Source organism: Hippichthys cyanospilos, chromosome 7 (assembly GCF_059441005.1).
Source record: "Hippichthys cyanospilos isolate Australia breed blue-spotted pipefish chromosome 7, RoL_Hcya_1.0, whole genome shotgun sequence".
Taxonomy (NCBI): Eukaryota; Metazoa; Chordata; class Actinopteri; order Syngnathiformes; family Syngnathidae; genus Hippichthys; species Hippichthys cyanospilos.
Window position 1 is genome coordinate 13,509,351 of NC_142375.1, and position 10,933 is coordinate 13,520,283.

Genomic DNA, 10,933 nt, shown 5'->3' on the forward strand with positions numbered 1-10,933 from the left:
AAATCCCCCACCTTATTTATGTCTTCTCCACGTATTTTCACTTTTCCACTTGGGTCCCTCTCATTCACACACATATAGTTTGTCTTGCTGCTGCTTACCTTCATTCCTCTCTCTTCCAGGGCCAACCTCCACCACTCGATTCTTCTCCACCAGTTGTCTTCAAAATGTTTGTTTTATATGTACAGATAAAATGTAAAAACGAAAAATGTTAAGAAGACGTTTAAAGTGTTTGAAATGCCAACATGCTTTAGGATCCACCAAATTCTGGTGAAGTAAAATATATCTTACTTGTACATTTACTTGTACATCTTACTTGTGTATTTTTTACTATGATTAATATTGCTGATAGGCCACACATTTTTAATTTCATGCCAGAGGCTGTAAATTTGAATACCTCCCAGGCCTCCCAGGCCAGGCTTTAGAAATGCCTCGTATAGGTAATTGTAACCACTTGTACTGTATTTTTTGTTCTGTTTTGTTTTGCAGAAATTCACTGTTCAGAGCCAAGCCCTGAACTATCTGACTTCCACTATCTGATTATCCTAATATACATTGCATTCCATGGCATGTTTCTCACTAGGGTTATTAAGCTTTGATTTAGCAGATAAATGTAACTTCATATTTTATTAATTAGATCATTATAATGAGCTTAGTCACTCCATCCAGATCCCACTATTCTTTTTGCAGTTTTCCTTACAATGCAGCAGCAGACACATGCAAACCCACATCAATGTACAGTACAACTGCACTACATGATATTCTGCACAGCATTATTAGCCACATTGTCTCTGTTTGTTGTTTATTTCTATTTATTTATTTATTGCCATTTATTTATTGTTCGATTATGGAATGTAGTCTGCTGCTTGGGAAGTGAACAGAATAAGAATTTCATTGTGTGGTACAACTATACATGTGACTATAAATCTCTTGAATCTTGAATCAGTCATATCAACCACACATACTCATAAACACAAGAAAACAATTTAAGACTGCGAAAGTCATATCATTCCAGTTTCATTCGATCCCAGACATCACTGAAAAATTATCACTCATGATGGTTAGATTTTCCACAAATATATGGCATTAGTTCTCCTGTAGGCAGCAGTTTTGTTGTTACTGTATATAGATCAGTTTAAGACATTTTCCCATGGCAAGAGACATACAGTAACAGCATTGTTTATTGGGTGTTTGAATAGGATAAAGCAGCACTGATATGAAGAGCACTAGTAGACTTCTGCAAAAGGATCATTGGATTATTTTGCTGATGTAAGGGGAAATTTTTGTGACTCCCAAATCATAACTGCTTTGGAGACACAGAAAACTGCATGATAGATCAGCCATTAGCATTAAAGCGTCAATGAGTACAAGACATTGTCAACACTTAGGACTGGTCACACATTTGTACACATAACACCACATGTGAACCGTCCAATAATTTGAAAATGATAACATTTTCACACTGTGACATATGATTTCTACCTGATACCAATGATTTACAACATTTGAAAAATATCATACAATCAAATATGCTAGAATGCAGTTAGCTGCTTTGTGGCAGTGTACTTTCATTATTATTAAGTTTCCAGACTAGAGTATAATGTGCTTTCACAAATGGATTTTTAAAATTAAGAAAAAAAAATTTGGTTACTATTTTTTTTATATAGTTATCTTATCTAATGCACGTAAAATACTTTTATTTTGTATTTACATATTTGCTTATCCTATATAATTTGAGCTCGTTACTTCGGTTTGTTGAGACGCACACCGTCATAAACTATCAGGTTATTTTCATCGCTGTGGAGTCTATAGACGAGAGTATACTGTGTACGGACGGAGACCCTGAACTTGGGTACTGGTTTCTTATGTGTTTATCGTATCTTATCTAATGCGTCAAAATACTTTGTATCCACTTATATTTGCTTATTTTATATTTTTTGAGCTCGTTACGTTGATTTGTTGAAACGCTAGACGATGAAAACTACCAGAATGTTTTCATCGAGTGGACGCCATTGTCCCAATACAACATCTTTGTACGTTTTAGCCTAAAACTGTTTTCTCATTGGAGGAGAAAAGCCGGTTGCGACGGCAACGTCATCGTGTATTTGGTACACACCTACTTTAACGCGCTTGTTTTACGTAAGCCGCATCTGAAAAAAATCGGGTGGGCGGTGTCATCAATCTATATTTATGTTTTGCTTACACAGATTAATTGAAACAAACAAACACGCGACGGGTATTATATAAAGAAAACAGATTGATTTCTAAAATTTGAAATAGAAAAACGGTGTTTTTATTACGCTCTTGTCAAAACAAACCAAGTGCTCCTCTCCGTTGCCAAACGTCGCGGTGTGTGCAGCAAGCGCTTCCTCGATAGTTTACGCATGGAGCTAACGTTAGCTGATTTGATTATTTCCTAGCAAGTCGCTGCTAAAACATTCACTGTAAGCATTGCGGTGAATTCAACGTGGATTAGGTTGGCCAAGCAGAAAACCAAGGAGCTGAGAAAATGAACAGTCGACTGCAGGAAATTCGAGAACGACAAAAACTTAGGCGGCAGCTTTTAGCTCAACAGGCAAGTGTAATAAGCGGCAATAGGGTTAGAATTGTAGCTAACCCAACACTATGTTACAGTAGTCGACGCAGTGCTCAAATCATTTGCAATAATAGGATAGTCAACGCATTTAAATATGAATATTGAAATATTTTATATGTAGATAAAACGCATGGTCTGCATCGCCGTCATACATCACAGCAACATGCAAACTAAGATCTGTATGTGTATTGATGAAATGCTGCACGCATTAAAAGATAACTACACTTTTAATTTATATGTAAAACAGATTTGCACTTGTGTTTTAACGTGCACATTACGAACATCTAATGCCACTATTGAAATTGAACCGTATTATACACGCTTTTACTTTGTCTGCAGTTGGGAGCTGAGAGTGCAGATAGCATTGGAGCTGTGCTCAATAGTAAAGAGGAACTCAAAGAGATAGAAGAGACAAGAGAAATATGCAGGTAAGAAGTTGCAAATGTACATGAGTGTGGCATGCTGGGAATTCCCCACAGGATTAATCAGAATAATCGGTCAGTCTTGCAAACGCAATTCTCAAATGCCTAACAAAGTTAGACCCATTGTAGTCCTGCACCTCGCCCATCCACAACCTCTTTGCAGCAGATAAGGTATAGACCCGCAAATGGGTCAAGATAGTTCAATATCCAAATTTTATATGGTACCATGTTCACCCATTTTATTCCCAGGTTTTTGTTAATGTTGCTGTCATGTGTTGCAGGGCATCATTGGATGATTCCTCAAAGAGGAAGACTATCACAGACGGGGATGACACTGAGGAAGATGTAGAAGAACAAAAAGTGAGTGTTGGCGGCACTAACACTACTAACTTGCGATAATTACTATTACAAATAATTATTGTTGTTTTATACTGTTGTATGCCAAAAACAGCATCCACCAAGACAACCATATCAGTATCCATCATTCTTCGTTCTTTTTTTGCATTGGTGCCCCTAAAGTTTAGACTGAGACATCACAGGACAAGCTGAGAAGCTGTGTTCCTAAATAAGTGTTATATTTTTGGATTTGCTTTAGGACAGTAGGGCCCCAAAAATTAAATGTTTATTTATTTATTTTTTATTTTTAGTCATTGCGGGCCATTTTGATTATCCATCATCTGAACTGCTTATCCTCAGGAGGGTCGCGGGCATGCTGGAACCCATCCCAGCAGGCTTTCGTAGTAGGTAGGGTACCACCTGAACTGGTTGCCAGTCAATTGCAGGAAAATAAACCCAGTGCAGAATGTTTGGTCAACAACAGTGGATACTGGTTTTAAATAAGATTAAACAATAGTGTAACAGTCATAGATGGTGCAAAAAAATAGCTCTTTGTAGCGTGTGCGTAATATGCTTATATTACACAATTAAGTAATTTCTGACAACTGTAAACACACCTTGGGAACCACCCATCCAGCTTTCTGCCACCTGCAAAACCTTGATTTCACAATGTAGCTCATTTTAATTTCTTTGAATTTTTTTTTTTTGAATGGCTATTTTATTAGACGTAATTGCCCAGCCCTACTATCAGGTATTTCCCATGATAGTTATTTGGCAACGGGAGTTTGGCGTTTTATTTTATTTGTATTCCTTTTTTTTATTGTATTGTATGATTTGCAAAAAATAAGTATTTTATATATCATGATATCATTTTTGGGATATAAATGACTTGTATTGAGATCTGTTCGTATTGCACAACCCAAGAGACAGTGTGAGAAAACACTCTTAATAATAGTTTTGAATGTATTGTCATTACTGATTTTTTTTTCTTTTTATTAAGTAAAATATTTTATATGCCTATTTCAGATTAATGCAAATTAATGGCACTTCCATTTAGTTCAAAGGTAAAATACGATTTGAGATACGAGTGTTTGAGTTACAACTTACACATGATAAAGGAGTTAAGGAGGTTTTGTTTGTTGATATGACAGACAGAATTGTTGCTCTGCGTTGCATTGTTGATTTGACCTGGATGACAAAGAATACCAAAAATTCCCTCTGTTGCTTTATATCAGGATGAGGTGGAGGTGCCGCCAACTGAGGAAAGCAACCCGTACGAGGAGGTGTACAAAGACTCAAGTACATTCCTTAAGGTTGGAATATGCCTTACCTGTGCAAAAAGACAGGAGTTGTGCTTCAATTATTCTTGTTGATGGTGTTGCCTTGTTTGTGTCATACAGGGTACGCAGAGTTTGAACCCTCACAATGATTACTGCCAGCACTTTGTGGACACTGGCCACAGGCCGCAGAACTTCATTCGAGATGTCGGTGAGTGTCGTTGGCTTGCCTGGGTGTTGGTGAAAACACGGGCCTCAAATGAGTCTTATTTCTTGGGCTGGGATCAGGCTTGGCCGATCGATTCGAGGAGTACCCCAAACTGCGAGAGCTGATCCGACTGAAGGATGAACTCATCTCTGCTACCAACACCCCTCCCATGTACGATGAGCAACCATGTTTGACTACATTTTTATATTATGTTTAACTTTGAATGTAATATATAAACATGCCTCAAAAGTCAATGCCTGAGTTTACACTTCAAGCCTAAGGGCCCAATTCTTATTAGGTGGTAACAAATATACTACTTAGCAAAAACCAAAAACAAAAATTTATTGAAAACACTGCAAAGACAATATATTGTTCAAACTTGAATGTTTTTTTTTTTTTTTTCTTTTTATGTTCACGCTGTGTGTGTTGTCATCAGGTACCTGCAAGCCGACCTTGAACACTTTGACCTGCAGGATTTAAAAAGCGAGTTTGATGTCATCCTACTTGAGCCTCCTTTAGAGGAATATTACAGAGAGTCAGGAATCAGCCACACGGAGCGCTTTTGGACATGGGATGACGTAAGTTTTGCTGCCACCATGATGTCCTTTTATTTTGGAAAGAATTGTGACAAAATGTATCTTTGTGCAACTTCAGTGGAATAGCGCTTGCAATGCAATTCAGGTTGTGTGGCTTTCCCAGCTGCCGTGTTTGGCCAGCAGAGGGCAGCATCCATTCATTTGAACGCTACATCTCACTCTCAATCAACTACCACTGGGTCCAACTCAAAACAATCCCAATAAGGCCAAGTGTCATAAAACATAGATCAGGGGTGTCCAAACGTTTTTCAAAGAGGGACAGTTTTGTTAAGGCGAAAATGTGTGTGGGGCCAACCATTACACCTGACATTCTTTGAACCAATAACATTAAAAACAAATGAACTATTTTATAATTATGAAATTGCAAATGTCATACATTTTGACACTTCTCATTTTCAAGTTTTTATGAAAATCATATTCGAAGACCACAACAAATTAACAAAAGGTCTGTTTTGGGGTGATTGATCTGTTTTGGCTGACTGTTTTAACGTCATTAGAAACATAGCATAGTAATAAATATTAAATGCTCAGTGTAAACTTCTAAAGTTAAAAAAGTGAACAACGCTTTACAATATGGCAGGGCTACCCAAACATTTTTGCCCCAATATCGACTTCCAGCAGCCAATTTCCCTTGTTCGAGGCCGAGGGAAATACAAGATATTGCTGTAATTGTCGTGATGCCTCGTCGATTTTAGCGACAATTTAAGACTTTTAAATGCCCCTTATGGCCATAAAAATATGGGAGCTTTTTTGTACACATGTATTTTACACTGTAATCAACAGTGCTGGTGGGTCGCATATTATCGATTTCGTAACATAGGCCGTCGGCCGGTGAAAATTTGTGCATGGGCCGCAATTGGCCCGCGGGCTGGACTTTGGACATGACTGACAGAGATGGAAGGAAGGAAGGACTATTGACATGTTTCCCCTTCCTTTGGTTTGTAGATCATGAAGCTGGAGATTGAAGAGATCTCTGCCCTGCGGTCCTTCGTCTTCCTCTGGTGTGGCTCGGGTGAGGGCCTGGACTTGGGAAGAATGGTAACTCCACCTCTCACTCTGTCATCTACACTGGTCTCATAACTTCATGGTGCAAGGGCCTTGAGGAATTCCTGTTCTATTGTTATTTTTCAAAATTTGGAGGATGGTCATGAGGGTCATCCAAGCCATGCTGGATCTTATCCGGCTGGTCTTCGGGCAGTAAGCGGGGTACACCATATTTATGGAATGTGGGAGAAAACTGAAGAGCCTGGAGAAAACCCACACAGACAAAGGGAGAACATGCAAATTGTAGACAGGAAGGGCAGAGATAGAAGTCAAATCACAAACTCCTCATGTGATGCGGACTTGCTGCCACCGTGCGCCCCCGCCTAAAAACATAGTATGAGGCAAAAGTAACATCATAACATGGCAACCACAATAAATAAGTAAACAAAACAGCAATGTTTGTTTTAGTCAGCACTCATAAGAGCAGATGCTCATCATTGTTGGACTCGATCAACTTTGGACAGCCTGGGACATTGAAAATATTGGGAAATTAGATTTAAACATCATTTCAAAAGGAATGTCTTCAGTTTAACTTGCCTTAGCTGTACACGTGCCAAATGAGTGGCACTTCAGTTTTTTTCAGCTGCAAATGTTGATCCTTATTAATCAGAGTAAATACAATCCAATTTTTTAATCTTTATGGTCTTTTCTTTTAAGGTGTGAAGCTAATTTGGTCAATTACTTTGTGATTAATGGCCTGTGACGTCACCCTAACCATAACCATGCTCCTCAGTTTGTGTCTAGAAATAGCACAAGCGTCAGGTTGCTTTCTAATTGTCTATTGTTCCGTTTCACATCAATCAATCACAGTGTCTGTGCTCCTTTTGAGCATCAACACTTAGGCGTTTCCGAGAGGCTCGCATTGAGTCATCAATCTTGACCTACATCTTCACACTCAACTCCATGTTTGCAGTGTTTACGGAAATGGGGGTTCAGGCGCTGCGAAGACATCTGCTGGATCAAGACCAACAAGAATAACCCAGGAAAGACAAAGTCGCTGGACCCAAAAGCAGTATTTCAGAGGACCAAGGTATGACACATTTATATGACAGTGTGTAATTAATTTCAAACACTGATTCATTGAACCCAATTATAATGACAAATATTAATGTCTTTATTTGCATTTCTATCTAATTCAAATGATGAATCTCGCCAATACAATTGTAATATCTCAGATGAAGAGACAACTCAAATTCCTGCAAAATGCAGTTTCAAAATGATTTGATTCCAGAAGTGGAATGTTAATTCATCTGGCCTCTGGTCAAACTCGAGTGCATGGTTACGCAGCATGACAATGACTCAAAGCATACTGAGTCCAGTTGAAATCTTATGGTGTGATCTAAAACAGACAGGCAATGCTTCAAAACATTCCAATATGATGAAAATAAAACAATCCTGCGAAGACAAGTTGGCCACTATTCCTCCAGAGTGATTCAAAAACGTAGCGCTAAATGTGTTGTTAGTGCCTAAAGCGGGGCAACCAGAAATTGCTTTAGGTTCACTGGCAATTTATTTTTTAGTGTAGGATATCTACGGGTCACGGTATTACAATTATTTTTCCCCATTGAGCGTGTACCACATTTAGTACAAATAATAAATAAATACATTTCTATTGTTTTTAATTATTTTTGGCAATACAAGTGCCCCATCCCTGGTAAGCTATTTAAAAAAAAAAAAGATCTCCTTATACCAGCATGCCAATGAAGTAAAACGCAGAAACAAAGCGATTGCCTTCTAATTATTTTCAGAGATGGATTGTCGAGTCAACTCTGCAAGCATTAGTGATATCGTACGGCCAAACTACGCCGCTCTTTCATGATTGTCCACTGCAAGCCACACTAGACTATCACCTGTAACCATTAAAACTATACAGAAAGCAAGCTTGTTTGGGCATGAGCATAAATGTGTGCTTTTGATCACATTTGAGCTGTTACATTTGCCTTTTTGGAATTCCCGTTTTGAGAGCCATCTCGTCAGATTCAGAGGGGGCATGGAAGGCGTGCTAAGCGTCATAACTTGATTTTGAGTTGCAAAGCTTTGTTCAGTCATCTCCCAGAAGTGGATGTCCTGCAGCATGCTGCTTGGGTCCGAATGGGTTAAGACAAAAACCTCACCCTTATCCTCAATGCATGCCAAGTAGGTCAAAAATAAAGTGATTGCCATGTAATTGTTTTCAAAGACGGCTTGTTGAGTCAGCTCGGCAATGAGCCAATCATATACCGCTCTTGTTTTAACACCCTTGTTGTTAGATTAAAGGGACAATGTAAGATTGAGACAGTTTTTCCTTACGGACAGCAGAAGGTGCTGCATTTACCATTGTCTGTAGCTATAACAGACATGGCAGCCTCTGGGGGAGTGCCACTCCCCATGTAATATCATTTAATGCTAACTATATTTAAAACATACTGTTGTTGTTAAGAACACCTTCATTTACAAGTTTTTGAAAGTTATAATCATTTAATTTATTTCTTTTTAATGAAAAATGATCTAAATCTTACACATTGTACTTTAAAGCCAAAAATTGGGAGCTTTGACAGGGGATGCTATTGTGTACCTTACACTGAAAAGATGTCTCTGTACGAGTTCTTTTTTCGAAAGAGGTCTCCACATGACCTCTTTTCATCTGTGAAGCCCTTTGAGACTTCGGTGATTTAGGGCTATACAAATAAAATTTGATTGATTGAAAAGGAAAATGCCCATTGACGGTTATAGACAATATCAGCGGTTATCGAAACCTTTTCAACACCAGTGTAAACCGTCAACCTGGTTATCACCCTTGATGTATAGAGAGGTAGTTTTAAAAGTAGACCAAAATGTGGAACATGGCTTCTTTCCAGGAACATTGCCTGATGGGGATAAAAGGAACAGTGCGAAGAAGCACCGACGGCGACTTCATCCACGCCAACGTGGACATCGACTTGATCATCACGGAGGAGCCCGAGATGGGAAACGTCGAGAAGCCCGTCGAGATCTTTCACATCATTGAACACTTCTGTTTGGGCCGCAGGAGGTTGCACCTCTTTGGACGAGACTCCACCATCAGACCTGGTATGACAAATGTTGTTGTCATTTCTCTTCTTCTTCTCCGGGGTTGTTAACCGGTGATGTCTCCCTTCATAGGCTGGCTGACGGTAGGTCCCAATCTCACCAATAGTAATTTCAACCCAGAGAGCTACGCCGCACATTTTGCTTTGCCCGAATCCCACCTCTCCGGTTGCACTGAGGAAATCGAGCGACTACGCCCCAAATCGCCGCCCTCCAAGATGAAGTCCGATCGTGGCGGCGGAGCGCCCAGAGGGGGGCGGAGTGGGCCCAACGCGGGCAGAGGTGGAGAGAGAGGCCGAGAAAGAAACAGACCGAACTTCCGCGGAGACAGGGGCGGCTTTCGGGGCCGGGGAGGCCCCCACAGGGGCTTTCCCCCTCGTTAGCGCAATAATACGGACCCGCCAGGTGCTAGGTCAAGGCGCTCTTTGGTCAGTTTCTACTGATAAGGCCTCTGTGATTGCCACCAACTGGCCAAGTTTGGAACACAAGCACAATGTAATGAGCTCTTCCATGCAAACTGCTCGTCTGGCTTCTTGACTGTCAATTTCACTCGACTCGAGTGTTTGGCCTCCACTGATGTTCTCTCATGGAAATTTTAGGATCATTCACCAATCCGCATGATTTGAAGATACTGTTTTTCAGCACCGTTGTGTCAACTGTTCATTTATCTTAACATATCAGGTGCCTCATAGCGTAATTGGCTTTCCCATTTTTAATGATTAGCTTTAAAAAAACATTCGGACAAACAAAAACAATACAAAGCTTAATGACTGAGAATCTGCTCACCTTTTTCCAAGCACGTTGATGTACAGTATATTAGTTTTTGGCCTTAAGACAGTAAACCATAAGTAATTTGTCCAATTATTCTACTGGGCAAAAATTAAATAGTATGTTTTTTTTTGTTTTTGTTTTTTTCCCTCCAGTAGAGTTCACTGTAGCACCAAAGAAATGACCGAATCTTTTTTTTTTTTTTTTTTTTTTTTATTGTTTGTTACATGTTTTTTTTTTTTCATTTACATTGAATCCCTCTGTCTAGATAAAGCAGTTTCACAATTTCACATTTTGAATGTTTTGGTCATTTGATTAAACAGATATGATGTTTGTGATACAGTATGCCAGTGCAAACTGCTATGGTTATTAAAACCATTTCCACTCCCTGGGAATGTTTTACAACAACGCATTTTGTATTCACTAAGGTCTGGGGTTTGTGTTTGTCTCGTAGGTTTATGGTTGTGTCACATAAATGTAATGGTAGAGTGATAACAGTACATCGGTATTTTCAATAGTATTTAATACTATTATCATATTGAAGTTACTGTAATACAGAAGGTTAAGGGGCCAGCAGCAGAATCAATCACTACACATTTTTCCTTCTGATGAGAGAGTGATCTTTCATTTGATTGGTTCCATGT

At 39.2% G+C, this 10,933-nt stretch overlaps 1 protein-coding gene across 1 annotated transcript; it reads left to right on the forward strand.

Moving 5' to 3' along the window:
• Positions 1-2,196: 2,196 nt before the first annotated feature.
• mettl14 (methyltransferase 14, N6-adenosine-methyltransferase non-catalytic subunit) lies at positions 2,197-10,697 on the forward strand. The gene is made up of 11 exons (XM_088420446.1): positions 2,197-2,572; positions 2,933-3,021; positions 3,297-3,375; positions 4,587-4,664; positions 4,752-4,839; positions 4,917-5,007; positions 5,273-5,414; positions 6,378-6,470; positions 7,390-7,506; positions 9,314-9,524; positions 9,597-10,697. Exons 1-11 carry the CDS (start codon positions 2,507-2,509, stop codon positions 9,902-9,904), a joined length of 1,362 nt encoding a protein of 453 aa, XP_088276572.1. The 5' UTR covers positions 2,197-2,506; the 3' UTR covers positions 9,905-10,697.
• Positions 10,698-10,933: the final 236 nt, after the last annotated feature.